This window comes from Trypanosoma rangeli, assembly GCF_003719475.1.
Source record: "Trypanosoma rangeli strain AM80 chromosome Unknown Tra_15.4_contig_00257, whole genome shotgun sequence".
In the NCBI taxonomy this organism is placed as follows: domain Eukaryota; phylum Euglenozoa; class Kinetoplastea; order Trypanosomatida; family Trypanosomatidae; genus Trypanosoma; species Trypanosoma rangeli.
This window is the reverse complement of record NW_021706003.1, coordinates 1-27,538: the sequence shown is the minus strand read 5'-3', so window position 1 is coordinate 27,538 and position 27,538 is coordinate 1. Positions and strand designations below refer to the sequence as shown.

Here is a 27,538-nt window from a genome sequence, read left to right as displayed (position 1 = left end):
GTGCGTCTGACTCCGCGGAGCAGCGGCACTACGAGCAGCTGGCTACCCTTGAGACCGCTCTGGAGCAGCAGAGGGCGGACCACGCCGCGGAGGTGGATGGCCTTCGCGCAGCACTGGAGCGTGAGCGGCGGCGCGCGGAGGAGGCCGAGCATGGCGCACGGAGTGCGTCTGACTCCGCGGAGCAGCGGCACTACGAGCAGCTGGCACCCTTGAGACCGCCCTGGAGCAGCAGAGGGCGGACCACGCCGCGGAGGTGGATGGCCTTCGCGCAGCACTGGAGCGTGAGCGGCGGCGCGCGGAGGAGGCCGAGCATGGCGCAGAGGATGCTGTACAGCAATGTCGCGATGAGGTTGAGAAGGTAGAGGTTGGTTTTGCTAGGGATCGTGGTGTTTTGGAGAGAATGTTGTCTAAAGTGATGTCATCTTTTGATGAGGCAAAAAAGGAAATTGATACGCTTAGGAATACGGTACGTGGGTTGGAGGAGAAGAATGGGGACTTGCGCGTGAAAAGTGAGGAAATGAAAGATGCTTATACAGTGTCTGAAGCGGGATATCGTGAGGAGAGGCGCTCGTTGTTGGGAGAGTTGTCTGTGCTGCGCTCCCGCTGTCTTGCGCTAGAGCAGGAATTGGGGAGTGCTAAGGAGCTTTCACGTGAGAAAGCGGTTAAGGCTAATAGTCTGCTGCAGCAGCTTGCGGAGGCAAGGTCGGGGGTAGCTAATGTGGTATATTCACATGGTGCGAAGCTGATGAGGATTTCAGTGGGATTGGAAGAGTCAGTGCTTTGTCTGCGTGATGTTGTGGTGGCAGAGTTGAAGCGTGCGGCCCGTGGGACGGTGGTGGTGGACGAGGAGGGACAATGCGTCGTGCAGCTAGCGCGCGAGCTGTGCAGCGTTATTGATCATACGGCTGATCTTTCCTTGCGGCTGACGCAGCGGCAGAGACAGTTGACGCAGCTTCTTAACCAGGTGGCGGCAAAGCAGGGTGTGGCGTTGCGGAAGATTCAGCAGTGTTTGTTGGGATCTGTTGCCTTGAGAAAGGCGGACGCCGCCATCCTGGAGGCGTGCCTTCTGCTGTTTAACGACGTCGAGGGCGCCCTTAGCGCGGCGGTGGACACGGTGGCCGAAGACGTCGCCAGGCCGGCATCAGTGTCGCCAGTGCAAGGCGAGCGGGAGGCATTGCTGCAACATGCCCTTCGTCGAGCGCAGAATCGCGTTTGTGATACCACCTCGTCGTCCGAGGGCCATACTCTGCGGCCGGGTTGGGGGACGGCGGCAACACCAGTCAAGGACAGAGGTGCCTCGCCGGGAGTAATGCCTTGCAGTGAAAGGAGGCCACCCGCTCCCGTCTCTCGAGGACATGCGTCGATGGCTTCCACAACGAGGGGCTCCCCGCACACCTCCTCCCGAGTGCCGTTGGAGCGGCAGTCAAAGTTTGACGTTGGCCACGGTGGTGAAGACCCCTTTGGTTGCGCTGTGGCCACATTGTCGGCTCAAGAAAAACAGTATGCTCGAAGGCAGCACTCCATGCCTCTGAAGCGATGGGTGGCACCTGGCAAGGCGGGCGCCACAACACGCGGCGGAATGTGAAGCTAAAGAGCTGGGCAACGAAAATATGCCTCACCACCTTATGCGTCTTTTTTAGTGTATTTTTGTTTTCTTTTTTTGCCTTTTGAAAGGAACTTTCTCATTGTACGAGGTTCGCTTTTTTGAGGCCTGCGCTACCTTTTGACTTTCGAACGCATATCTTCCTTCGGCATCGTATTGGCCCCACGTTTTTCCACACACTTTTTTTTTGTCCTTTCTTTACTTTTTATCCCACCGTACCACTGCGCATCGCTGCTCGTTGCGGGAGGAAAAAGGGTACGGGGCGGTGAGGAAAGCTTCGCGCTTCGACGGTAGAGAAGTCACAACGAGCATGTCCGCCCTGCTGACTGCGGAGGCAGTGATAATGTTGGACCGGCGCTACTTGAAGCCCGCCAACCGCATTCCAAGCGTTACAATCCGCATGCTTCTTTTGCAGCAGATTTGTTCCGGTTTTAGGCGGAATTGAGGCATCACAAGTCCTTCAGCGCAGCGTGAGCTGGTTAACCAAGCTCACAAGGACCTGCAGGTACTGGAGGACGATCGAGTTTCCCGCACGCTGTACATAAATTGCCTCGGCCTTGTCTCATGCCTCGACTGGGAGGTGCGCCGCACGGAGTAAAACTTTACTCCCGAGACATAATACTTTCTTTCCCTCTATCTCTTTTTTTTTGGCTTTTTGTTTATTATAGTGGTGCCAACGAGTGTGAGGCCGCTGGAGTCACGGCAGCCTGAAATTAGTGCCATGGCGCCCACCATGGCAATGCGACTAGAGGCGGATTCGCCGGAGCAGCCGTGGAGGATTCAAAAGGAGCAAATTAGCTCCGCGTTGGAGCGCCAGGAGCACCGGATGTCTCTGGAGCAGCGTGTTCTTGTCACCTTTCATGAGGCGCCCAAGGAAGGTGCTACCGCCCTCACTTCATAGCCCCAACGGGGCATTGCGTTACGAAGAGTGATGAGCTACTGGTGGTGATGGAGATTAGCGTTTGTGGGGCATACACTTGCTCCCCTTCTGTTTTTGATGCTGGAGTGGATGCACACCACTGTCCGCGTTCTATTTGCCACCTCACTTGAGTTCTGCCTCCCGGGTGGCAGTGCGTGGGGCTGCAACTTTATTTGTTTTATTATTATTATTATTATTATTTTTGCTTTTGTGGGTGCCTTCTGTGTTCTCAAATTTTGTTGTATTCTGAGGAAAGAGAATAAAAACACCTTTGGAGAGCGATAGGACCGGCGAAGGCGCGTTTCACCACATGAATTTTGGGTACGATGAGCACGGCAACCGGCTGGAGTCTGACGACAGCAGCAGCAGCAGTGGCTACGACGGCAGCGAGAAGGTGGCTGTCTCCGTAAGCGATGACGATGCCTGGCAGCGGGCGGAGAGCGGCAGTAGCGATGAGGAGGACGAAGGCTTTCCGCAGCAGCATCGTCGGGGGTCAACTGATGGTGCAAGAAGCGATTCAAACAGTGACTTTAGTGACGACGTTGAGCTCATTATTGGGGAGGCGGCAAATCAATCCATCGCTGAGCCTCTGGTAGAAGCGAAAGACGTCGTTTCCCGCCCCCGGGCGGAGGGGGCACATGGTAAGTTTCTCGTCGAGGACCGGCGTGTGGCACCGCTTCTTATTCAGGATGCTCACGCGGCACCGTTGTCTGAGCGTGACTTTTTAGATCTTTTGCGCGGCATCCCTTCACGCCAACGCAACGTGGCTATCATTGGTCACTTGCACCATGGCAAGACGTCGCTGCTCACCACACTGCTCGGGGGTCGTGCGTACCGCCAGCGTGAAGACGAGGTGGACCGAAAAATTTCTGTGAAGAGCAGCGTTGTGACGGAAATGGTGTCAGGAGCACACTACCAGCAGGCGTATCACCTTGTCAGCTTCTGTGACACCCCCGGCCATCCCGACTTCGCGGCGGAGATGGCGGCAGCCCTGCGCCTTGCAGACGCCGCCATATTTTGCGTTGACGCCGTTGAGTCCGTCACACGCAACGCTGTCAGGCTCTTGCGGCAGGCGGTGCTGCAGGAGAATCTACCGGTTATTCTTGTCATCACGAAGGTTGATCGCCTCATCATGGACCTCAAGCTGCCGCCGTTGGACGCCTATCGTAAGCTGCGGATGGTGGTGGACGCCGTCAACAACGAGATCGCTGGGTTTGGTTCTTCGCTCCTCGTTTCCCCAACGAACGGCACCGTTCTTTTTACCTCATCAAAGCTGGGCTTCTGCTTCACGACGGAGACCTTCGCGCTGAAGTATAGCCGCGAGTACCCTTCTGTTGATCCAGCCGCGCTGTCGCAGCAGCTCTGGGGACAGGTTGCTTTCGAGAAGGGCCGATTCGTGAAGATCACCAACTTTACTCAGAAACCTGCCTTCGTCACGCTTGTTCTTGAGCCGATTTACAAAATTGTTGCCCACGCATTGACAGGCAAGGGGCACGAAGTTCTTAGCACCAGTTTGCACCCGCGCCCACGGGACCCTGTCGCTGCGACACGAGAGGCCATCAAGCTCTTCTGCGGCGACGCAGGGTTAGAAGGCGTTGACGCGCTTCTCAATGTGGTGCCACAAACCGATGCACGCTCGCAATGGCTTCGAGTGCACTATGGCCTCACGTGTGAGGTGGAAAATTCGGTGATTGCCATTGCGCCGCTACTGCGTTCGCAAAAAAACGGAGAAGAAAATTTTGCAGTCGTTCGTGTGCTACATGGTGTTTTAAAGAGAGGTATGCAATTAGTCGTGGTGGATGAACACTCCAGCGACGCTGAGCCGTTCTATACATTTGTCGTGAAGGAGCTGCTGCTGAAGATGTTAAATGGGCTTGTGGACATCGATTGTGCCCGTGCGGGTCAGGTGGTTCTTCTTACTGGTTTTGGTACACGACCTGGGAGTCATCTTGTGCTGGTTGGGGGCGCCATCGCTGCTCCTCTGCTGCGGGAAGATGACGCTGGTGGTTTGGGAGACACCGCGTCCGGGGCATGGATTGATGAGGTGCGGGTGTATCCTCTCAAGTGCGGGGAACCGATGGTGCACGTTGGGGTGGAGCTTAAGGACCCTACGAAGAGTGCACAGCTGCAGCGTGGACTGCAGATTCTTGTACGCACAACCCCCGGGCTTGATGCCCACAAGGAAGAAACAGGCGAGTTCACTCTCACTGGGTATGGGGAGTTGCATCTTGACACCGCCCTGCACGAACTACGCTGTGGCCTCTGCAAGGGCGTAAAACTTGGAATATCACAGCCGTTTGTCTCCTTTTCGGAGACTGTGCTGGAGCAGAATGGCGTGCTGGCCGTGAGCGGCTCCAAGCGGGCACAGATTGGCTGCACGAGTGGTTCCATGAACCGCCACCTGGTCGATCTCGTGGAGTACGAGCAGATCGACCTCTTCCCCCGCGAGAGTAGTGGTGTTGTCAAACTCTGGACGACGCTGCGACGATGCGACATGGATGCCCTGGACGCCCAACATATTGTTGCGGCGGGGCCCCACACGACGAAGGGCCCAAGTCTGTTCATTAACGACACAATTGAGGAGGAGCAGCAGCAGTTTGCGCCGCTAACGCAGCAGCGTTTGCAGGCCATGACCGTTGGGTTTCGCTCTGCTGTGGCGTCTGGTCCACTCACTGGCGATGTGGTCCGTGGCGCTGCGGTGCGACTCGTCTTGGCTGACGTGGAGGCGGAGATGAAGGATGCGGCGGTTATTTCCATTGCGCGGACGACGGTGAAGCAGGCACTACTTGGTGGGCAGCCACGTCTCCTTGAGCCCGTGCTCGCCGTGGACATTACGTGCCCCCCCGAATGCGTCGGGAAATTATTGGAGATTCTGCAGATGCGGCGGGGAAGTATTTTGTCGGAGGAGCCGATTGCTGCCACAACGCTTGTGTATGTCCGGGCGCTGGTGCCTGCAATGGACAGCTTTGGCCTGGAGACGCAAATGCGCATGTCGACCCAAGGTGAGGCGTTTCCGCTCTTCAGCTTTGACCGCTGGGATCTGGTGCCCGGCGACCCCTTCGACACGACTATTCACATCCCGCCACTTCAGCCAGCACGCGGCTATCAGCTGGCGCGGGACTTTACGCTCAAGACACGATTTCGAAAAGGCCTGCCACCACTTCTTGCGGAGTTTCAGGCGTGACCGCACGCCTCATTTTTGTTTGCTTTGATTTTATTGTCGTAATGAAATGAGAGGGGAAAACATGCAGAAGAAACCAACAACAACAACATGCGGCGCTGTGCGGCCACAACTAAAGATAAACCCACTCCTCAGATTGATAGATAAATTGATTGACGCCCCATGGGAACACGTGTTTCCTTCCAGTTTAGTTTGACTACTCCTGTTGCTCCTCTGCATTTTGTGTTCTTTCGCTTTCGTTTATTGTTGATTATACGTGTTCTTCACGGTTGTTGGCACGACGCTCCACACTTGTGTGTGCGTGGGTGTGTTTGCTTGTGTGTGACCGTGGGCCTCTCCTACGGAAGGTAGACAGCAGGCGCAAGGGGTGCGAGGAAACCAAGGAAATGCAGGCGATATGGCAGGCTCAAGGCGGGTGTGCACACGACTCATTTGCCACTGGGCAGTAGAGGTATTGATGGACTGATGGCCCACTAACGGTAACAGCCTTCAGCAGCTCCGCCCTGCGCAGCTTGCTTGAGCATCCAGTAAACGTTGGTGTGTGGTCTGTGGCAGCGTTGGTTTTTTCCCGAGGAGCATCATGTGTGCACTGCCAGAGAAAGCGCGGGTCTTTTTTTTTACTTCCCTTAATTGGTGTGAATGACACCGGCGTGTTGGCGCGGCGGACGAGCCATTGTGCTGGACACCTCCAGGCTTAAACAACAATACATCCGGCAGAGGCGTTTACCTGTGCCAAATTATATTGCCCTGCCATGGCACTGCGTGGCGGGTTGCTGCTGTCCAAGAGGGCGTCGGTGGTATTTCCAACTCGTTGCTTTAGCTTATTATTACTTTTTATTTGCTCCATGACCATTGTGTTGTTGTGGCTGCTGCCGCTTTTGTTGCCTATTCCTTCCTGCCCACCGTCGCTGTGTGATTTCAGTGCCCTGCACGGGAGAAAACGTCATTTGACGCAAAATGCCCTTTGCGGCACGGAGCGGCACCAGCGACACGTATATGGCCCTCATGCTCTTTGCTGCTATCCACCCCCAACTGACCTCTCTCTTCTGCGACCCACTGCACCTATTTGGGTGCCACGTGAAGTCTTTTTGTTTCTTCTTCTTGCCCCTTTACGCATACCAAACTCGATTGGGGTAGCATTTTTGTATTTCACACTAACGCTTGACGCAAACAAGAATGAGTCGGGATTTGGCCAGGGATGTGGATGAGGCGTTGCAGCAGGACCGGTATGACCTTCCGCTCTTCCTGCGCTTCCTGAAAAGTTACGTCATGGCAGGCACGCAGCCGGACAAGGAGTTGCTTCTGGGTGTTCTTTTGCAGACGCTCCCGCGCTTCCAATGTAGCGACTTTTCAGCGTGTATCTCTCTTGTGCCGGGACACGTGCAGGACGCCCACTACATTGAGAAGGAACTGGGCCTAATTTACGACCTGGAAAACTACCTGAGCTGTGGCAGGTTTGTGCAGTTCTGGGAGGTGTGGGGCGAGGCAAAGGGCCTCCTCGCCGCCGCGCCCAGCTTTGAGCCGCAGGTGCGGGCCGGCATTTTGATGGTGGTGGCCAGCACGCTCGAGAAGGTGCCGGTAGCGAAGATGGCGACGTACCTCGGAGTGAGCCCCGACCAGCTGCCGTCCACGCTCAGCGAATCGGCCCGCATCGCTGGCGATGCCATTTTGCTTCTCTCCTGCGACGCGGAGACGGTGTCGTTTGCCAAGTCGATCTTCAACGCCCCGGAGAGCGATTCCAACCAGCAGCCACTGCGCTTCTCCGACATTGTCTCGATCGTCTCGTGAGGGCGGCGGCACGGGCGGGGAGGCACGGGCTCCCCCTCGCTGAAGAAAATGAGCGAAGAAAGAAAGAAACCGCGTCTAAGCGACTTTAATCAAACACAAATGAACTCGATTCTCCCTATTATCATTATTGTTATCTGTGTGTGTGTATGTGCCTCCTCTCTTCTCTTTTGGGTCTCTTTGCACGCCCTGCTGCTTCGCTTCGGCGGCGGCGGCGGCGGCGCGGTTAACGTCGATCGCATTTACTTTTTTTTTTTTTTCATGGCCCGGCTTTGCTGTGGCCGTTTTCTTTTCAGCCCGCTCTTGGTGCTATTCCCCAGCGCACCCCCCTCCCCCCATTCTCTTTTAGGACAGAAACAGGAGGCGAACAAGAACACGCGTGTCAGTCCCTTTTCCCTTGTGATGCACCACAGAATGCCGTCGTGTGTTTTTTGCCGACACGAGGTGCCAGACAAGAGCGAGTACATGTGTGCATGCACCGAGTTGACAGAGATCCGTCATGTACTTGGTCTGCAGGAGAAACAGACGATCACTTCCAATGCTGCGGCTTCAGTGCCAAGCATTCACCCCGCCAGCCTTGCATTGCGTGAGTCTGTCTCCATGACTCTCTCGCACGCCGATTACACCTCCCTCACCCGGTGTCACACCGTTGAAAGGCTCACAAAAGACCAGGTGACTTTGTTTTGGGAACATGCTGCAATGTTTGCCGCGGAACATATACTGAACGCTGCCAGCGGCTCGTTGCGGCGTGGCACACCTGTAATGGGAGTCTTCATAACGCGGAATGCCCCGGCGGACTTCACCGTGGGCCTCATCACACAGGGCACACTGCGAGACCAACGTTTGCAAGACGCGCTTGCTCAGTTCTCCAGTCCGCACGCGCTGGCTAGGGTGCACGCAGAGCTCCCTCTTTGTGCTGCACACCGTGCGGCGACACTGCGTCTGTGGTGGGAACCACGAGCAGAGCGTGTGACCCCGCACCGCGTTATGCCTCCAATGAAAGTGATTTTAGAGCAGCAGCAGGAGCATCAGTATCAGCAGCAGGGACAGTTGGATGAAACACATCTGTGTGGCTATGTTGCAGTGAACGTGTTTCTTTGTCGTCCTGCGGCGTCACAGCTTTGTGGTTCCACGCGGAAACTATTGAATGACGCCGTTGCAGCCACTTTTGAGAAGACAACAACCCATGCTGCTGACAAGATATCGAGCAGGAGGAAGAAAAAGGCTGCCGCATTTGTGGTTGATGACCCGCATGGAGCCGCCCGCTCCAGGGAGCAGGAGCAGTGGCGGCGTACAGTCGTCCTGCACTTCGACGACCTTTTTGTCCTCGAAGAGGGCGAGCACCTCATCGGTGTGGAGGTGGAGAGGCTGCCGTCGTACAAGGCATTTGTACCTGCGCTCTACGGCCACTTGGCTCCTTTTCTTGTGGTGGCGCACGAGGACGCCTAAAGACAGAGCTGTGGGCGGGGGGATTGCCGACGGTTTCTCGTTTATTTCATTTTGTTCTCTCGTTACTGCGCAACGGACCTGTGTTGCGTTACAGAAGACGCATGTCGTCGCTCCTAATTTATTATTATTATTATTATTTACTTTTACTTTTTTTAATTCTGTCGCCTCGTTTTGATGTCTTTTTTTTTTCGTAAATTCCTCATCTCTATGCATGCATGCTTTGGTGTGTTGTGCGCCCTTCCGCTTCCACTGACTGACACAGCTGGTTCCCTAATGTCCGCTAGCTGTGTCTCTTTGTGTCCATCGCTCCTCTCGCCGTGACTGGAAAAGGTGAGAGAAACGCCAGGAGATCACATGGTAGCCATTTCCACATTAGCACTTGCAAGCGAATCACAGGTCTAAGCGGAACGTGTGTGAGTTTGCACAGTCTTCATTGCCCACTAAGGAATTTGCTGTTGATTGCCCTTCGTTTGCCTTTGCTTGACTGCTTGCTTGCATGTGTATGTGTGTGTTGTTGGGGGGGGGGGAGCGAGGTGTGGGCAGTGTCGCACTACATAAGGTAAGAAGAAAGGAGGGGAATAAGTGAGGAGGCGACAGCTGTTGCCGTACACGACGCATCATAATGTCCAGACTGTTCCAGCGACTCATAGAACTCGGAGAGGAGCGTCCTGCTGCAGACGCCCTATCGACCTCGTCGGACGTCAATGGGAACGCAACGAGGGAAGAGCTGGCTGCAGAGTTGTTGCAGCTTCGGGCTCGGCTGGTGGAGCAGAAGAGCTTGTACGATGACTTGTTTGCCGATGCAACTGCGCTGCGCTTGGAGTACGACGCCTTCAGACGCACCGCTGAGCGGGAAAAGCGTGTGTCTATGCAGCAACGTGCCAACGACAAACGCGTGTTAGAGGAGTTGCGCCGCGCAGGTCCCTTGGGGAAGACGGACGAGGTGTACGCGACGCTGACAGAGGCCAAACTGGCCGACCTGCAGGCCCAGCTTCAGAAGGCTGTGGAAAAGGAGGAAAAGGCGCACAAGCGGCAGCTTGAGGCGGAGCAGGCGCGTCTGGTGGCGGAGGCCTCCAAGAAGGAGGATGTGCAGAAGTTGTGCCAACAGTTCGAGCGCTTCAAGGAGGCGATGCAGCACCGCAACGAGGAGTTGGAGCGGCAACTTCTTGAGGCGCGCGCGGCGGCAGCGGTTGGGGGAACAGTGGCGGAGGAGTCATTGCCTGAAAAAGAAGAGGCACTTGCGCCAAACGGTAGCGCTGATGGGGACTTGAATGCAAACGACGACGCCACGGCCTCCACAAGTGAGCGGACGCCGCAGGTGCAGGCGTCGTTGGTGGCTGCGTTGCAGCGCGAGAAACAGTTGCGGGCGGAGCTTGTTGCGGAACGGGATCGCAGTCAAAGCAAGCTGGAGGGGGTGAAGTGGGAGCACATGGAGGCCGAGAAGAAGGTGGCTGAGCTAAAGACGGAGATGGACACATTGCGCTCAAAGGTGGCGCAGCTAGAAAATATCATTGAGGCCAAGGCGGAGGAGTATGAACTGAGGGAAAAGGATTACCAACTCATAATACGACAGAGCGAGGACAATATCACACGTCTGAGGTTAGAATTACAGGAGGCAAAACACATCGCGGAAAGTAAATGCCAGGAGTGGGAGCAGGCGTTGGCTCGCGAGCAGGAAATGGAGGCGAGACATGCTGCAGTGGCCGGCGACGCGGAATGCCTCAAAAAGGCTACCAATGAAGCACTGGAGGAGCAGCGTGTACGCTTCGAGGGTCTGCTGCAGGAGCGTGAAGGTCTGCTTCAGGAGCAGCAAAGTGCATGCCATGCGTTGGGGGCGGCTTTGCAGCATGTGCGGGAGGATAATCGTAAGCAGGCGGATCGCCTTGAGGAGCTTCGTCAGGAGTTGGAGCAGGCCCAGCTTTTGAATAGTGAGATGGAACACATGCAGGTGCAGAGTCAGCGCCTCATTGTGCTCCGCGAGGAGGAACTCATGTCAAAGGAGGAAGAGCGACAAGGACTTCGGCAGCGGCTGCGCGAGGAGGAGGAGGCGCACGCGCGCACGCGGGAGCGCATGCGTGAGCTGGAGCTGCACCATAGCGAGGCTGAGCTCCTCCGCTCCGGACAAGTGACTGTTTCAGCGGAGACAGCAGCTGGGGCCGCCGCTCTCGAGCGGGAGTGCAGCCCTACAGAGGCGAAGGTGGCTGCACAGGAGGCAGAGGAGCTGCAGCGAAGGGATCAATCCATACGACAGCTGCAGTTCCAGCTAGATGACTTGATCGCACAGAACGCGAGGTTTGCCTTTTACCGCGAGGAACAGGCCGCTAAGACGCGTCAGTTTGAGGCCCGCATTCGCGAGCTGGAGGCGGAGCGCTCTGCGGTGATGCTTCAACGCTCGCTGGCAGAAAGTACCTCCATCGCAGAGCGGTCCCACGCCTCGCGCCAGGTGACGGCGGAAACTGCAATGGGCAGCGGCGTGGCGACTTCGCTCGAAACGTTGTATGCGGCACCCTCCGAGCGGGCTCGACAGCAATTTGTTTCTCAGGCTGTCATGTCCGCCAAGAAATTGCGGTTCTCCGCATCCTCGCGCCTCCGCCGACTCACCGTAACTTCGTTAGCGTGCATTGTTTTTGTGCTCTTGGCCACGACATACTTTGCCGCCCCCCCCAGCACTCAGTCCCTGGAGAAAGCGGAGGCGGCGATGGAGTCGCTCAGGGAGCGGTACACGGCGGCCTCTACGGCGCTGCAGCAATGCCGGGCCCTCCTCTCGGAACGCCGTGACAAAGAAAAAAACCATTGACCTCAGCACCCGCACTCGCACACAAATACGTAAATAAAAATAAACAATGAATCGCAATCATGTCGCCAGGTGCAGTTCCTCTTCTGCTTTACGTTTGGCTCAGCTTTTTTTCTCTCTCTCTTTTTGTGGATGTGTGTGGCTTCCAAGCTATGCGGGCCAGGTTTTTTTGTTTGTCTGTTTGTGTCTTAGTTGGCGCGGGTGAAGAGAGACACATTGCTGTGGCGGTGCATGCGTGCTTCATGCTCCTGCTTTTTTTTTTGCCCTTGTTTCACGTCCGGCGTTCCTCCTCCTTTTCCCTCACAGCTTTAGCGACTCTACTCCAAGGACGACATTTGCTGCGGGGGGAGCATCGATTGCCCGGCACATCGCATCAGTGAGGCTACTATGGAGCACCTTCGCAAGATTCGCTTTTGGCGCCCAAGGGCTCCAGTTGCTTCCAGCACCACAGATGCGCTCAAGCCGGACTGCCCCGCTCTTGTTTGCCATGACGAGACGATCGACTACGCGGCGTACCACCTGTGCGTCCTCGACCCCATTCTGGGGAACCTCCTCTGCGTCGGGGACAATGCGCCCGTCGTCGTGCTGACACGTGGTCGTCGTCGGGTGGCACTGCCTGTGCAAAAGGGGGCGCGATGGCTGGACGCACATATATTTGCTGGAACCTCGAGTTTTTTGTTATTATCCCCAGAGTGTCTGCTGCTTTTTGACTTTACACGGCGCCATTCCCCCTCCGCTCTTTTCCCTCGCGGCAGGAACGAGTCACTGTTTGCCTGCCTGCACATCCCGCAAGGTATGACATGGGGGGTTGTGGGCTGCCGCGGGGGATCTGTCATGTATTGGAAGCTGAAGGAGGAAGCGGATTCGCTTAGTTTGGTGTGGGCAGCATTGACAACCGATCTACTTGCGCTTTGTCGTCCCTTTCTTCCAACGCAAACGCCGCCGTCATCGTCGTCGTTGTTGTGTGGGCACGTCCACTCGATAGACTCCAACCCGACAAGTTCAAATTCGCTTGTGGCGGTGCTTTCAGGGGTCCCTGGGGTATGCAAGTGGCATCTGGATGAGAATAGCCTAAGTGGTTTCTACCGTTTGCCCCACGTCACTGCGGGCACGTCTCTGCAGGCCTGCAGAGTAACCCCGGGAGGAACCTATATCATCGCGACGAAAAGTGATCTTGCCACCGTTTTCATTTGGTCTAATGGGGGAAAGAAGGCAAAGGACAGGTCGGTTGAGGTATTCTGGACATTGGAGACGGGATGCCGCTTGCCTTATTCTCCTGGCAATGGTGACACGGAAGGCGTTGACGAGGACGACAGTGAGAATGTACCGTGCGGTATACACATTGCGCGCAGCGCCGGCTCCTCCTCGCAAGCGCAATCTGACAAAAAGTGTCATATACATCTTCTTCTTTACTCGGTGGGGGAATTGGTGGAGCTAGTGCTTGATGTGGAGGGAAGGCAGCTTCACCAGAGAGAGGATATTTTGGCACATGTGGCTGCACTCCATCTGGAGCGAATGCCAGCGCGGGGCACCAAAGGTGCTCTCGCCGTGAAGCGTGTCATTCCGTGTGTTCGCTCCAGCTATTGGGTAGGGATGTGGACAGAACGCGATCTGGATGTACTCCTCATGACGAGTAGCGCTTCTGGGCCGCTGCTCATACGACGGTGCCGGTCAAAACGTAATTTGGAGAGCGTAGATACGTTGCAGGAACTTCCACGCGGGGCAAATGCTTCAGTCAGAATGCTGCTTTTATCTCCATCCCTTGAACGGTTGAACGCGTTCTGGTGTTCGGTGCGGAACGCTCAACAGGATTCCGATCCTTGGCGAGATGTGTTGCAAGGGGGGGTGGGGTTAGCGAAGCCGTCTGACTTGCAGAAATGGGATGGCCCTCCCTTGGCGTTTGGCACATTACCTGATGTACCATGCGGTGGTGTTTGCCTGTTTCCTTTGTCCAATGAGTGCGTTCCTGTGCCCACGTCTGTCATGGAGCAATACACGGCGTGGGGGAGCCACGTCTCAGTTAAAGGTTGCAACACGTTTACCCTGCTCGAGCAAATCATACCAGAGCTGCCGCACTACACAGAAATGATACTGCGTGTTGTGGCATGTGCAGACGCCGTTGTTGTCTCCGTGGTGCATCTCTCATCAACGCTCGTTGAACCCCTTGTGAAGCTTTCGAGAGAGTGCCTCATGCCAGATTCAACGTCTGCTGAGGGCAAGGGCGGCGACGATGACAATGACGCGGGCACTTTGGCACGAACCGCAGTTTTGGTCAGCTGCCGTATTGCAAGGTCAGGAGGCGCATCGTCAGGGTTGCAGTTGCTTCGTGGTGGATGCAGCGTGCTTCTTCAGTTGCAGGATGCCTCCTTCGTGCTGGTGGACTTGAGTGGCGCCCAGACAGGGGAGGAGGGGTTACCTTTTATGGTGCGCTTCCCGGCAGCGCTCTTTCCTGCTGGTAGCACCTTGGCGTCATTCGACACTGTCTGGCTGGATTGTCCCGGCCCGTCTGCTTGTGTAAAAGTGGAGGCAACCAACAGGATGTGCCTGGCGCTTGTCTGTGTTCTGTCCGACCAGAAGGGTGTGATCGTGTGGGACATGAGCTGCATGCGACTTTTGTCGTACTTCCCAAGCGCTGGGGGCGAGGGGTGGCGATACAATGCCGTTATTGCGTGTTCCCGGACGAACGACTTTCCTGTGTTGGGCGCGGATTTACTATGTGAAGTTGTTCTGAAGCCCACCGCCGGCGCCGCGAAGGCAGCGCCACACGGAAGCGAGGGAGTTATCTATCTACTCGACGTTTTTGGCCGGTTGTTGCTCCCAGTGCGTATTCGCTATGCTCCTGAAAAGGCGGATGCGTGGGCTGTGAAAAAGGATGATGACGAGGCGGAGTGGTATTCGATTCCCTCGGGTAAATCTGCGACATTGCGCTTCTGCGCGCAGGTTGTCGGGGGCCACGTGGTGCTCGCAGGGGAGGTGAACCATTCTGTTGGAGAAACGCTCATGCCGTCTGCTCGCATCGCTATGGTAGAGGAAGGGCCGTCCTGGATGTTTGGCCCCCTCGAGTGGCATCTGCGTGAAGGACCTGAAAGAAATGAGGAAGAGGTGGCGGCGACGGTTCCCGCACCTCGCAGCAGCAGGCGGAGTCAACGTGGGGAGGCGAGCGTCATACTATGCGCCGAAGGGAAGGTGGACGTCCTTGCTGCTGCGCGCCTGGCGGCAAATGGAGCAGCGAAGCCCCTCGAACCGTTGTGCTCATTCGAACCCGGCTGTGCCGTTGAACATGTGGTTGCTTGCGAGTTCGCTGGTGCGTTGCTTGTGCTGACGAGGGACGCCAACAGGTGGCGCCGGGTCCGTATGCTAGATTTGGAGACGGCCCAGCCGCTGGCAGAGTCCAAGGCAATGGTTCACTTCACGCAGGAGGAGCGCCTCCGCATCTACCCTTTACCGGTCGAGGGGGGAAACCTCCACGTTTACGTGGTTGGCCGAGGTGGGGCGCTGGGCCACCTCGTTTTCGCTGCCGCCGACGGCGAGGGTGGGGCAATGGGGCCCAGCGCTGGGGCGTTTTTCGCGGGGCTGCCTTGCTCAGCCGCACCCTCAAGTTTCCAGGCGTACCAGCGATTCCTGCCGCCGCCGCCCACAACGAAGCAAGAGGGGGGGTTTTTGAAACGCCTCTTGGCACTGCCGTGGGAAGAGGAGGCCCTGAAAGTAGAGGGGCTGCTGCGCGCAGAGCGGCAGGAGTCGTTTGAGGAGCTTCGCCGGCGTCTGGCGCCCGCCGCCGGCCCCGGAGAGGCTCCGCAGCTCAAAGCAGCGCACGGGCGGCAGCAGGGGAGCCGATATGCTGAGATAAAGTCCACTGCGGAGCGCGAAAACGTCACGCTCAACGAGGCGAGGCGGCTCATGGGCGAGAACCAGGCGAAGCTCCGCGAGCGGGGGGAGCGGGTCGCCGAGATAGCGAACCGGTCCCGCGAGCTCGCTGAGGAGGCCGCCAGGTTTCAGGACCTGGCCCGGATGTTGAGAGAGAAGCAACGAAACAAATGGATGTGATCGCGGGGAGTGGAATTAAGCGGGGCGGAGGAGCCCCCCCCCCCCCTTTAACGTGCATGCGCCGTGCTAAAAGCTGTTCGGGCGCCCTCTCAGCCCCATGCCAACCCCCGCCGGACGCAGCGTGCCGGCTTGCCTAGTAGCGACGACCGCACCGCACCCCACAACGCGCCTCCTCCTCCTTTTTCTTTGTTATTTCCCTCCTTCTTTAGTGGCCGACGGAAAGGCAAGGGGGCGCGGGCGGCCCGCCGGCGCGATGCGCGCAGGGGCGGGGCGGCTTCAAGAGGCTGGCGGGTCCGCAAAGGCGAGGGGCGGGTCCGCAAGGGCGAGGGGCGGGTCTGCAAGGGCGAGGGGCGGGTCCGCAAGGGCGAGGGGCGGGTCCGCAAGGGCGAGGGGCGGCGCCGGCCGTAGCCCGGGCTGTTCGGTTGTTTGCCTAGCTGCTGTTGTTTTCGAGGTTTTTTTTTACGGGATCTAGGTAGGCGGGGCGCACCTCCTCAAAGGAAAGGGGGGGGGGGGAGCTCGAGGAATAGTAATAGTCAGGAAAAAAGGGGTGGGGAAGACACCTGCGGCGCGATGTGGCTGTTCGTTTTTGCTTGCGTATTGTCCTTTTGCGGGGCGCACAGTTTGTCGCCACCGGGCGTGTTCCCGGAGCGGTTTTCTCGTGGGGGGCTTTTTCGTTCGCTCTCTGGCCGAAGCGAAGCAGGGTCTTTTGAAGGCGGGGAGTATGTCAACACAACTCCCGCGGTATTTCGCCAACTTGTGAACCATTCATTCTCTGGAGGGCCTACGTTTGATGAGCGTTACTGGGTGGATTATTCTGCATGGAAGGGGGGTGACTTGGCCATGCTTTATATCGTGGGGGAAAGAGCAGGAGTTTCATCTCCTAGTGGGTATCCCGGAGTCTATGGACACAAGCGAAATATGCTGCTTTTTGCCCTGGAAAACCGATACTATGGCGAAAGTTTACCGGCTCCCTTAACGGACACAGGAAAAATTAAAAGGTATCTCAGTGTTGATATTGCATTGGATGATTTGCGTTCCTTTCAGCGTTTTGTTGAGAATAAATTGATTGGGAAAAAGTTTCGTTGGCTTATTGTTGGTGGAGGCTATGCTGGTGCCCTAAGCGTGTGGTTTAAGGTGAAATATCCTACAGCTGCCTTGGCGGTTTGGAGCAGTAGTGGGGCTGTTGAAACTCAGTTCAATTTTTATGCCTTCGATAATCATGTCAAATCTGAACTTTCACTTGAATGCGCTCGCGCAGTTCGGACTGCACAGTCTTTGTTCTCAGAGCTGTGGGAGGATGAGTCTGCTCGTTTGCAATTTTTGGATCGATTTCATATTCCACATTATTTTGATAAACCTGGGATATCGTACATGCTTGCTGACGCCGTGGCAGCTGCGGTTCAGTATGGGAAAAAGTGGGACATGTGTGAAATGCTTATACCACAAAATAAAACAGACAGTCTGGGGCAATTTTTCAATATGATTCATCATATGTATGGATCATCATTTACCTCCGAATGTTTCTACAGTACAGAATGCTTATCGAACACTTCAATGTCAAATAAATGGGCTTCCACAGGCTATGCATGGATTTATCAGACCTGTAGTGAACTTGCATATTTTCAGGTGGGGTATTATAATAGTCTTCGACTCCCCACCGTAAATACTGATTACTTTGTTACACAATGTCGTTTGGCCTTCGGAGATTCTGTTTTCCCAGATGTCTTTTACTTCAATTTCAAATGGGGGGGTAAAAAACCAAGAGTCTCAAATATGGTTGCATTACAAGGGTCAGATGATCCATGGAAGGTGTGCGGAGTCACGAAAACTTTGGGACCTAATTATCAGGCTATTATTGCACAGTGTGAAGGCTGCGGGCACTCTGGAGATCTTGCCTTTCCACATCTGAACGATTCTGCAGCATTACGAAACCAGAGAGAAAAACTGACTTTTTACTTGGATGCTTGGATGACAAGTGAACAACTCCTCTATGCTCTTGTTCTTAGCGGCAACTTTAGTAGCAAGGCCCTTTTGGAGAAAGAGACACTGATAAAAGCTATTTGGAGCGATCTTTATGATTTTTTTGATCAGACTGCTGAAGTTTATGACGTGAAAAATGGCTCTACCCGAAATGTTATAATTATTCACTTTGCTGTTTATGCAAGCCATACGAATAAAGAACAATATTCTTTGGCGTTGCTCAATTTGCGGAATAATTCTTCCTGGCTGTTGGCCACAAGGCAAGCACTTTTCTCTTTTGGAATTCAACATGAGATTTTTGTTCAATTTTTTGATCAACTGCCACCACCAATTGGTGATGAAGGCCAAGGAAACGGACATTATATAAGATGCTTTTCGTGCTATGTGGGATTTCTTTCGCTAGTTATGGTTCCTTGTGCAGTGATTTTACATCTTTACTACAGACCGAAAAGAGAAAAAATTTTATTTACAGAAAGCGGAAGCATAGCATACATCAGTGTATATCGTTCATTATTTAGTGACTGCTTCTGAGCACAGTGACTATGATTTTGTTTTTGAAATCATTACATTGCTTAGAAATATGGTCGTGTGATTTCTGAAGTAGTATTGTTTCTAGGAATTGAAAAGAGTTAGCCATTATCAATTCCTTTTTGTTATATATATATATGAATTTTGTTCTGCAAGTTGAGGACATTCAAATGAATGCTAGGCCCAACGACAATTAATAATAATAGTAATAATAGTTCATTTTTTTTTGATTTTTTTTTTTTTGAGGGGCAGGGCGGAGGGGTTTCATTAAAAGTTGTATTTAGGAGTCAATAGGGTCTTGATGATGTGGCGCTTATTGAAGGATGCTTTTGCCCAATACATGTTGCACATTGGGTGGCTATGAATTAGAAATTGTCTTTGCCCACGCTATTCTGCATGACTGTATTGGAAAATATTGGCTTTGGTTGCCGTCGTTACTCCAACATATTTGCCGGATAGGATCTTTTGTTTGTGTTTGCCGTTTTGATTATGGGCCGTACAATGTCTTCTTGTTAGTTGATCGAATTGTGAGGACATTTTTCAAGTGTTTCTCTCATTTGTTTACTTTTTTTTTGCCACTTGTCTTACATGCTTTATTTATTTGGCGTTATTTTGATTTTGATTTTATTTTTGCTTGCTTTGGATTCACAAAAATAAATTACCGTGATGCCGTTTACGAGATGCTTGGCTATTATGAAAAGAAAGAAACAAAAATAACAACGACAAAGCCCACTTTTTTTTTTTATCGTGGGTAAATTATGTGCCTTTATTGGGCCCGTTATTTTCTTGGTGGATGGAAGCTGCTTTTGGTGATGTAAACTGAATTTTTGGGGTGGGAATGTATATTATGGTGTCTTTTAGAAATATTTTTTTTTCAACATATTTTGTTTTCAGCTACTGCTTTTACGAGTATAAAGAAGGTTAACAGTTAGTTGCGAGTTTTTTTTTCTCACAATGGAGAACCCTGAAAATGTGTTGTATCCGAGTGAGGAGATGATGGTCCGCCTGGTGGAGGAACAAATTTGGTGCGGCTATGAAGGCATTGAGCCATCAGTTAAAATTCCCTTAGAAAACGAAAATATCACCTATTTGCGCGAAACCCTTTTTCCTACTCTTATTCCGGCGCTCTATGATTTAGTGAGGCGTGAGCAGCGGCGACTTTCTCAACCGTGTGCGTTTCCCGACCGATACCAGACAACAGGAAATACTAATCCAGTGACCTGGCTAGCGCAGTACCTTCTTCGCAACAATACGTATCATAGTACGAATCTTCGCAACCATCCTTATGTATTGGTCAACAATGAGGTGATAAGGAAGCAAAAGGAGGCCAGAAAAGCTGCCGATTCTTAGGGTATGAAGGCTTCTTGTTTTGTGTTGCAAATCCTTTGGTCATTCTTTGGACGCATATTTGTTAAACGTTGGAGGTGGGGAAAACGAGGAAACTGTCTACATTTACTCTAAAGTTGAGATGTAAGTATGTATGTCTTCTTATGCCTTATGTATCTGAGTCCCACTGCGAATATATAAAGAAAACACACACACAAGTGAAGAAACTAGACCAAATAAAAAGGTGCATTGCATCTGTCTTCTAAAGCATTTTCCGTAACACTTTTTTGTCTTTTTTTTTCTGCTTTGCATCGTAGTGAAAAAGAGTTGTTTATGGAACTTGACTTGGATGCGGTTTCACGGGTACTGGAGACGTTAGTGGGAGCACCTGCTTCTCACCATGGTTTTCCGTTAGTTTCGAAAATTAAAACAAGGAAACGTACTTCATTTCAGTCTCATAATAGGGCTGCTAGAGGCGCTTTCCCCAGCAATGATGACAAAGGAGAACCAAAAGAGGGGATAACGACCAATCAGAAGAATACTATTGAGAATAACCGAGGCACACAGGAACTGTTGGTTTCTCCAAGGCGGACCAAACAACAACATGAAAAGCTGCACCAACAGCACCGCACACGTCGTAAGCCTCTCATACGATTTGATCCATCACCTGAGCCGGTTCTTTCTAGAGTTATTGAGGCCAGTGGCCTTGGTGCTTCTGCGGTTTTTATTAATGCTACTACCAAAGGCAAACACCAAGAGGACAAGGTTTGGACAACCAACCTTTACCAAACCCCACATCCTTTTTTTGTGTTGAGCTCTCTTCCCAAGAACTATTTGCGCAGAGAACTTGTCTCGCATATCGAACCCACGAAGAATTCAACAGGTGTTCGTATCGAGCGTATAAGAGATATTGCGTTATCTGTTTTGTTTGAAGCTATTGCAGATGATTCGGGGGAACCAGAGACGCCGATTGAGCGTCTTGTCGTATCGTGCTCTAATCACCCACGCACAGGTTACGTTGGCGTCCTCTGTGTGAAGGATGTAAAAGGAACGCTAACTCGCGCCGTGATTCCAGGTTCTTTAGTGGGACCGTTTATAAAATTGACAATATTTCCCAGAGATGTAATTAAAACAAAAGTTTTGCGTGCGAGTGCAATAGAATTGGCCTTTGCGGATACTTGGACGGAACGTCGTATTACTAAGGAGCCCATGATTTCCTTGGCAAACGAGGAGGAGGAGGAGGAGGATGAAGTGGGCAACACTAATCTAGTAACGTATCCGCAGAGGGTGGGTGCAATAGAAAGCGCAGGGGGATCTCATTCTGGTCACGTTGCAACACCACCTGTGATGAGGAACCCGGTGAAAGTGAGGGGGTCTCCATTGGTATGTTCCACACCTCCCATTTCTCCCGTTGAGGCTGCCCTGGGGGGTGATGAAAGTGTTGAGGATTCTCATAAACTACAAACTCAGTTTGAACGCATAGTACCACTGAAAGTAGATTTTGTCGCACAAGCGGAAGCAGAAAGTGCGGGAGAGAGGGGAATGCATCCCCTTAAAAGCAGTAGGGCTCTTGGGTCGTCTACAACAGTGTCCATAGAGCAAGAAGCTAACAAAGCAATGAAGGCCTCTGTTTGCGGTGAATCAGGCGACAGGGTATTACGCTCCTTGGCGAACAATTTTCCTTTGATGCATGCATTGGAACCTACGGCGTGCAAAAAGGTTCGTGAGGAAGGTCGAGCAGAACCCGGTCTTGTTGAGGGCGGCGAAGGTGACTGTGCCGCGTCAAGGGTAGATTCTGTTGAAACTGTACTTGGTAGGAAACATGTGTCGAAAGCGTTGATTGCGTGGAGCATTAAGCGACAGCTTCTTCAGGACAAAAATGTCATGCGCTCCCTAAGAGAGGACACAGACGCCCCATTTGATGTTGCGCAGCCTGAATTACCTGGCCAGCAAGAAATACGAGGGGTTGATGCTGATGCGCGCTGTAGCCAATTCCATGGAGTCTCTGCATCACGAGAGACTAAACAGGCGCGTTACGCTTGGGATGCAGTGAGTCACTGGAGTCTTCAGAGTGCATTGCGAGAATTAACGACAAATGCAAAAACGTTTACAGTGACAATTGCACGTACAATCGATGAAGTCTTTGCTTCGCTTTCTCAGTCCTGTACTCTACAGATGCTTTTTGTATTGTATGGTGGTGAAGCACAGGCCCCGGCATCATCTTTAGATGATTGCTTTAACCTCATGGTAACAATTGCGCGTGCCGAACGTCGACGCGGACGCAATACGGAGCTTATGTTTAGGATTGCAGATGGGTTTGCCTGCTTGTTGCATCCGTGCCGTGAGTTGGAGATGAAACCTCAATGGTTAATGGTTTCCATGCAGACTCATCCAGCTCGTGTAAACGATTGTTTGTTGGAGGCTCTGCACCTTCACGATGGAGGTTTGCAGCCATTTCGGGAACGACGGTCTGAGGATTCCGTTGTACCCTCCAACGTCACAGAGAAGGAGATCCCTTTGTGCAAACCAGCTGTACTGCACTCTGTTGTTGATTTTTCCTGTCTTTTTGAGACTTTGTTGCCTTCATTGCGGGCTTGGCTCACTGTAGGCGACCTCTTTTACTACGGCGATGTCCATCCCGTTCTTCACTCCTTTATCAACGAGGGTGGCATCATTCCTCCTACGGGGTGGTTCAAATGTGTTCTGCATGGAACAGTGCGGTCTGTACTTTTATCCTTGCCAGGCACCGGGTGTGGCGAGCCGCGTGAGATGCCGCCCGCAGCGCGGAGGAGACTTGCATGTATCACGCTGCGTAGTCTTGTGCCGTTTGTGGCGGTGTGGCAACCACACCTTCGCGCCGTGAGGGTTGTACTATCAAATGACCATGTGCTTCATCACATCGAGTTGCTGGATGGTGTCTTGCTGGATCGCCGCGAGTTGGCGCTGGCTGCGGCTCTATCGCCTCAGTCGTGGAGTAAAATTGAACTCCTCAGCGACGGCAGCACTCCAATTGGGTGCACAGCTTCACGTGGTGAATGTTCTACCGCTGAGGTGCCGATGGCGGCAGCGGCGGTATCCTTGGGCAATGCCACAACAACGAGTGTCTTGGCTTTTCAGGTGTTGAGTACCGCTCTTCGGCGGTCGTGGATGGTGGTGGGTTTGTCACTTCTGGCAGGGATACCGTTTGACGAAGATGCATTCATGGACACGGTACTTCGCTGGGCGTACGCCTGGCCGCGTGCCATCGTCCTTTTCCACACGGACCCTTTTGGGAAGGAGTTATCACCACATCTCTCCACGGGGTTTCTTGAGGCCTTCGCCCCCGTTGCTGGACTGCAGAGCGCCATAGAGGCCCTTTCGGCTAATCCATAGAAGCAAAAGGAAAACACAAAGCGAAGTGCAGCGGCGGGGAAATGAGCATTTTATTGTAAAAATGTGTTTACCCATCTGTGGATCTTCGTGATCGGTTTTCTGCTGTGGCATACGATGCCTATGATTGTATTAATATATATCTATCTATCTATATATAGATCCTTCATTTTTTAAAAAAATACTGTGTAAGTAATGCCTTTTTTTTTTTGCTCTGGAGAGGAGGAACAATAAACACTTTGAGCTCCTTTCCCAACTATTGCATCGTGTGACCGCCCTTCTGCGTGTGGTTAGTGGTATTTTAATACTTGACACGCACTTAAGGCCAAAAACAACCACAAGCAGAGTATATCTGCTCGTGTCTGTTTTTTTCTTTGCCCTTTTTTTTTTTTTGTAACGTCTTCACCTCGCCTTTGTTGTTGTTGTTGTTATGCCTCTGGTGAAATGTGGCACCTGTTAGATAAGCGGCTATTTTTTTAAAATAAAAAACAATAGGAGAAGCGGGGGTGGGTGGGTTTAAGGCCTGAACTGTGCAAAGTCTATAAGCCACGAAGGTACTTTGCAGCAGGTAAATCTCTACACATAAATTTAAGAGGTAAATCGAGAGAGCGGGGGTGGGGTGAGGAGAGAGAGAGAAAGAAAGATCTGGGTCCTTCTTGTGATTCCCTTTTGGTTGACTTCTTTTTGCCCTCGTCCAAATAACGCGGTGGGATATGGATCAGGCGCAGCTTCTACGGCTAATTGACAATTTGAGGTCGCCAGACAACTCCGTGCGCAAGTCGGCGGAGGCGGAGTATGAGTCACTTTCCACGGGGAACAGCGTGTGGATGATGTGCAGCCTGTCGGAGCTATGCGCGGCCACGGAGAGCCCGCAAACGATGCAGATGGGTATGGTCTTGTTAAGGAAGCTCTTCAGCAGCAAGTCCAACTGCTACGACGTCTCGGATGCACAGACACAGCGGGCAGTGAAAGATCTCATGTTGCAGGTGCTCGGGAAGGCGGCTTTCGGTCCACAGCGGGCTCTGGCCGCGGCATGCGTGAGTGCCCTTGTCGTCAAGATGCACGGGCTAGGTCAGGAATGGGATGAGCTTTGGCAGAGTGTGTTTCAGATCCTCGAGAACGCAGAATCTGCTCATCAGCTGAAGACAATCTGCTCTGAGATCATTGCTGCGACAGGTCCTTCCATGGCGAGCTACTTTGAGGCCCACACCACCAAACTGGTGACTGGAATCAGAAATTGTCTGACAGATCCCTTTGTGGAGGCGAGAAAAAGCGCATTTGATGCTCTTGTCAATGTTGCCATGTGCCGCCCCATGCCTGAGTTGGCCGAATTGGTTCCCTTGATGCTGCAAGTTGTACAGGACTCCCTCAACGCGTCCAACTGGGATGACGCGGAGAAGTTGACCGGTAAACTCGCAGATGGTGTCGCAAACGCCGCCGGGCTTTTTGCGGGCCACACCTCCGCGCTTCTTCAGGGCTTGATGGAAGTGGCCTCGACACCGTCAGTAGGGGCGGGTGCACGTCACATGGCCATTGAGGCTTTATTGACCTATTGCGAGAGTGAGCCAAGGACGGTGCGCAAGGTGCCCCACTTCTCCGCCTCCTTTCTGCAGCTCCTGTTTGAGTACACACTCAACCCCGAGATGCCGGATGACTGGGACGAAAAGGGCATCAACCTTGACGGTGAGGACCTTGAGGATGACAAGGATGATACTGTTGGGAGCAGTGGGATTGATCGGCTGGCGTCAGCCCTTGGTGGGAGAAAGCTGGACGCCTTGGCTCAACGGCTCTTCATGGAAAACATCCACTCTCCCGATTGGAAGAGGCGTAATGCGGCGCTGCTTCTTATTACGTACCTCGCGGAGGGTATGGCGACAGTTCTTGAGAAACATCTTGAACAAATCGTTCAGATGGTCATCCCTGCTGTTCAGGATGAGGTGAAGTACGTTCGCGCCAGCGCCTTGGATTGCCTCACGCAGATGTCCAGCGATTTTGCACCAAAAATGCAGGAACAGTTGTCCCATGCAATTGTTCCAGCCGTCATGCGGTGCCTCAGTGACAGTGTGCCAGCCGTTGCAACGCGTGCTGCCCGCTGCCTGGATTCCTTCTTTGACCAATGTGAGGAGAGTGAAAGCGAGGATGACACCCTCTTCATCAAGCTTTTTGAGAGTTACATTGAGGGCCTGTGCGTTTCCCTTGTGACTCTTCTGAAGCAGACATCGCACGGATTTGTTCGCGATGATTGCCTTGGCGCCCTCTCTTCCGTCATCTCAACCTGTAAAGGCCTACTAAAGCCGTACACCAGCCACCTTGTCCCTGTGTTTCAGGAAATTTTGGCAATGCCGGAGATCCCAGAGACCGTCATGATGAAGTGCAAGGCCATCGAATGCACGACGCTTTTGGCCTGTGGGGTGGGCAGAGAAGTTTTTGCGCCTTACGCCCATGATATGTGCAACTACCTGCGCGATCTGCTGAATCACCTGGCAAGGGGATCGAAGGACGACGACATGCGTCTGCGCTACGTGCTTCGGGGATGGACATGCATGACAGATTGCCTCAGGGAAGAAGTAACACCCTATTTGGACATAGTAATGCCTGTGCTTATCTCCATGATGAATGTGGAGTGTGACACTGAGGTGGAGAATGCAGAGGTTGGCGATGACGATGACGATGACGAGGATGAAGATGGAAAGGTGACAACCATGCGAGTTGTGGTTCCTGGTGTGGGTGTCAGGAGGATCAAGTTGCACACGGGGCTCATTGAGGAAAAGGACCTTGCGGCCAGCGTTGTCAGTGCCATGCTGTCATACGTTGGCAAAAACTTGGGGCCGCACTTGCCGCAAATTATGGAGTCCGCCGTTAAGCTGATCAGTTTTCAATCAGACTCTTCTATTCGCGAGAGCGGTGCGTTGATTTTAGATGGCGTGATGGATGCCTACGATTCGACAGGGCGGGCCCAAGTAGCTGTTAGCGTGATGCCCCCGCTATTAAATCAGTTTGCGGAGGAGGATGACTTGGAGGCGTCTAGCGCAATGTCAGTGGTGATTAGCCGCTGTATTGATGATGCACCCACGCTTGTGTCACCAGAGACGGTAAACTCCATTAGCGAGAAAATTCTTGGGGTCTTGCAACGCGCGATGGAAAGCCGTACGGAGAGCCTGCAGTCCCAGTTGGACGAGAACGACGATGACGAGCTGGACAAACTAAAACAGGAGGAGGAGGAGGCGGACGCCCTCATCCGCGATACCTGTGACCTCCTTGACAAGATGCTTGAGCGTGCTAGTGCCGTTTTTGCCCCTGTTTTTAATACCACGTTCATCCCCGTTCTGCAGCGAATGTTGGAAGGGAACGAAAAGGATGTCATGGTGGCACGCGGTCTCGCGCTGCTGTGCAGTTTAGTCGAACACGCCCCAGACCACGTGGCTAGTTTAGTTCCTACGATTGTTGGGAGTGTCATCAACTTTGCTCAGCGACATGGGGACGCCGATGTGCTGCAATCCGCCTTCTATCTAATGAACCTTTTACTGCAGTACTTTGAGCATCACGAATATCCTGCCACTCAGCAGTTCGTTCAGCAGGTTCACGGGATCATCGTTCGTTACCTGGCCGTTCAACGCAAGGAGGAGTACGAGGATGCCACTTGCAACGTCATTAGCACGGCGGTGACGCTCCTCTCACTGTACTACCAGCTTCTGCCGGAACATGAGCAGACGCAGATGCTTGCCCGTGTTGTGAATTCCCTCCCTGCTGGCGGTGACAAGACGGAGGCGTGCCGAGTGCACGAGCGTGTGATGATGTGGGTCGTGCAGCGGCACCCGCTGCTGAAGGGAGACGAGACGCAGGCGAAGGCAATTCTTCTGCGCCTCCAGGCGGCCAACGGGGACGTGCTGAGCGAGTCCACGCGGGCCCAACTTGCGCATATGTAGGCTGCCTACAAAAGGAGTAAGTGAGACGAAGGGGAAAGCAAAATAAGGCGGGGATAAAAAGGCAGCAGAGGAGCACCCAGTAGCAGAGGCAGCAAGGGAACGGAGCGGGATCCTGTCAGAGAAGGATGAAATAAACGCAGTTGGAGGGACAAGAGCAGACGCTGGAGAGAAAGTCTCCTGAATGTCACCTGTGGCTATTGCTGCTGCTGCTGTTGTTGTTGGTTGTTTACCTTTCTTCTTTGCCGTTTCCCTTTTCTGCTGCGCGCAACCTTCTTGTGGTTGTTCTCTGCACCCAGGCACCCCGGTAGGCAGTATTAAGCCGCACGGTCCCACATGCGCCGAGTGCCACGGGCCCAAGTGCCGTAATAATGGGCGTGCCAAGACAACGCATACACCCACACACGTACGCATATATATCCATAAATAAATAAATAACCAAAAACCCAACAACTAAAAAAAAACAAAACAAAAACAAAAAAAAAGAACCAAACATGTAGGAAACGGGACCGTGTGCTTTCACTATAATTGAAGAAATATGGAAAAAAGGAGAGAGAGAGAGAGAGACTGAGGAGTCGTCCGCGCAGACGTGTCGTTAGGCAACAAACGAACAGTGGGTAGTAAATAAAGTTGTGGA

At 53.2% G+C, this 27,538-nt stretch overlaps 11 protein-coding genes and 1 pseudogene across 11 annotated transcripts, besides 13 other annotated features; all 12 read left to right on the top strand.

The window, feature by feature from the left end:
* On the top strand, positions 1-362 carry TraAM80_06782 (uncharacterized protein; the record flags this gene model as incomplete). Its single annotated transcript, XM_029383610.1, has 1 exon — positions 1-362. A coding segment is annotated over one exon (362 nt), but the record flags the coding sequence as incomplete, so codon positions are not given.
* Positions 363-400: 38 nt separating this feature from the next.
* Positions 401-1,585, top strand: TraAM80_06781 (uncharacterized protein; the record flags this gene model as incomplete). Its single annotated transcript, XM_029383609.1, has 1 exon — positions 401-1,585. The coding sequence occupies one exon, from the start codon at positions 401-403 to the stop codon at positions 1,583-1,585; it is 1,185 nt and encodes a 394-aa protein (XP_029236535.1).
* A 328-nt stretch (positions 1,586-1,913) lies between these two features.
* TraAM80_06780 (hypothetical protein) lies at positions 1,914-2,533 on the top strand (annotated as a pseudogene).
* Positions 2,534-2,691: 158 nt separating this feature from the next.
* Positions 2,692-2,726: a microsatellite.
* A 106-nt stretch (positions 2,727-2,832) lies between these two features.
* TraAM80_06779 (small nuclear ribonucleoprotein component-like protein) lies at positions 2,833-5,706 on the top strand (the record flags this gene model as incomplete). The annotated part of the gene is made up of 1 exon (XM_029383608.1): positions 2,833-5,706. The coding sequence occupies one exon, from the start codon at positions 2,833-2,835 to the stop codon at positions 5,704-5,706; it is 2,874 nt and encodes a 957-aa protein (XP_029236534.1).
* A 289-nt stretch (positions 5,707-5,995) lies between these two features.
* Positions 5,996-6,027: a microsatellite.
* An 852-nt stretch (positions 6,028-6,879) lies between these two features.
* Positions 6,880-7,491, top strand: TraAM80_06778 (translation initiation factor 3 subunit K; the record flags this gene model as incomplete). Its single annotated transcript, XM_029383607.1, has 1 exon — positions 6,880-7,491. The coding sequence occupies one exon, from the start codon at positions 6,880-6,882 to the stop codon at positions 7,489-7,491; it is 612 nt and encodes a 203-aa protein (XP_029236533.1).
* A 200-nt stretch (positions 7,492-7,691) lies between these two features.
* Positions 7,692-7,714: a microsatellite.
* Positions 7,715-7,902: 188 nt separating this feature from the next.
* On the top strand, positions 7,903-8,937 carry TraAM80_06777 (uncharacterized protein; the record flags this gene model as incomplete). Its single annotated transcript, XM_029383606.1, has 1 exon — positions 7,903-8,937. One exon carries the CDS (start codon positions 7,903-7,905, stop codon positions 8,935-8,937), a length of 1,035 nt encoding a protein of 344 aa, XP_029236532.1.
* Positions 8,938-9,055: 118 nt separating this feature from the next.
* Positions 9,056-9,092: a microsatellite.
* A 467-nt stretch (positions 9,093-9,559) lies between these two features.
* On the top strand, positions 9,560-11,734 carry TraAM80_06776 (uncharacterized protein; the record flags this gene model as incomplete). The annotated part of the gene is made up of 1 exon (XM_029383605.1): positions 9,560-11,734. The coding sequence occupies one exon, from the start codon at positions 9,560-9,562 to the stop codon at positions 11,732-11,734; it is 2,175 nt and encodes a 724-aa protein (XP_029236531.1).
* A 160-nt stretch (positions 11,735-11,894) lies between these two features.
* Positions 11,895-11,925: a microsatellite.
* A 193-nt stretch (positions 11,926-12,118) lies between these two features.
* Positions 12,119-15,775, top strand: TraAM80_06775 (putative R-SNARE protein; the record flags this gene model as incomplete). The annotated part of the gene is made up of 1 exon (XM_029383604.1): positions 12,119-15,775. The coding sequence occupies one exon, from the start codon at positions 12,119-12,121 to the stop codon at positions 15,773-15,775; it is 3,657 nt and encodes a 1,218-aa protein (XP_029236530.1).
* Positions 15,776-16,345: 570 nt separating this feature from the next.
* Positions 16,346-18,286, top strand: TraAM80_06774 (putative serine carboxypeptidase S28; the record flags this gene model as incomplete). The annotated part of the gene is made up of 1 exon (XM_029383603.1): positions 16,346-18,286. The coding sequence occupies one exon, from the start codon at positions 16,346-16,348 to the stop codon at positions 18,284-18,286; it is 1,941 nt and encodes a 646-aa protein (XP_029236529.1).
* Positions 18,287-18,477: 191 nt separating this feature from the next.
* Positions 18,478-18,497: a microsatellite.
* Positions 18,498-18,502: 5 nt separating this feature from the next.
* Positions 18,503-18,526: a microsatellite.
* A 711-nt stretch (positions 18,527-19,237) lies between these two features.
* Positions 19,238-19,633, top strand: TraAM80_06773 (uncharacterized protein; the record flags this gene model as incomplete). The annotated part of the gene is made up of 1 exon (XM_029383602.1): positions 19,238-19,633. One exon carries the CDS (start codon positions 19,238-19,240, stop codon positions 19,631-19,633), a length of 396 nt encoding a protein of 131 aa, XP_029236528.1.
* Positions 19,634-19,942: 309 nt separating this feature from the next.
* Positions 19,943-22,981, top strand: TraAM80_06772 (uncharacterized protein; the record flags this gene model as incomplete). The annotated part of the gene is made up of 1 exon (XM_029383601.1): positions 19,943-22,981. One exon carries the CDS (start codon positions 19,943-19,945, stop codon positions 22,979-22,981), a length of 3,039 nt encoding a protein of 1,012 aa, XP_029236527.1.
* Positions 22,982-23,113: 132 nt separating this feature from the next.
* Positions 23,114-23,141: a microsatellite.
* Positions 23,142-23,391: 250 nt separating this feature from the next.
* Positions 23,392-23,408: a microsatellite.
* Positions 23,409-23,580: 172 nt separating this feature from the next.
* Positions 23,581-23,622: a microsatellite.
* Positions 23,623-23,691: 69 nt separating this feature from the next.
* Positions 23,692-26,904, top strand: TraAM80_06771 (karyopherin beta; the record flags this gene model as incomplete). Its single annotated transcript, XM_029383600.1, has 1 exon — positions 23,692-26,904. The coding sequence occupies one exon, from the start codon at positions 23,692-23,694 to the stop codon at positions 26,902-26,904; it is 3,213 nt and encodes a 1,070-aa protein (XP_029236526.1).
* A 189-nt stretch (positions 26,905-27,093) lies between these two features.
* Positions 27,094-27,131: a microsatellite.
* Positions 27,132-27,315: 184 nt separating this feature from the next.
* Positions 27,316-27,396: a microsatellite.
* A 54-nt stretch (positions 27,397-27,450) lies between these two features.
* Positions 27,451-27,476: a microsatellite.
* Positions 27,477-27,538: the final 62 nt, after the last annotated feature.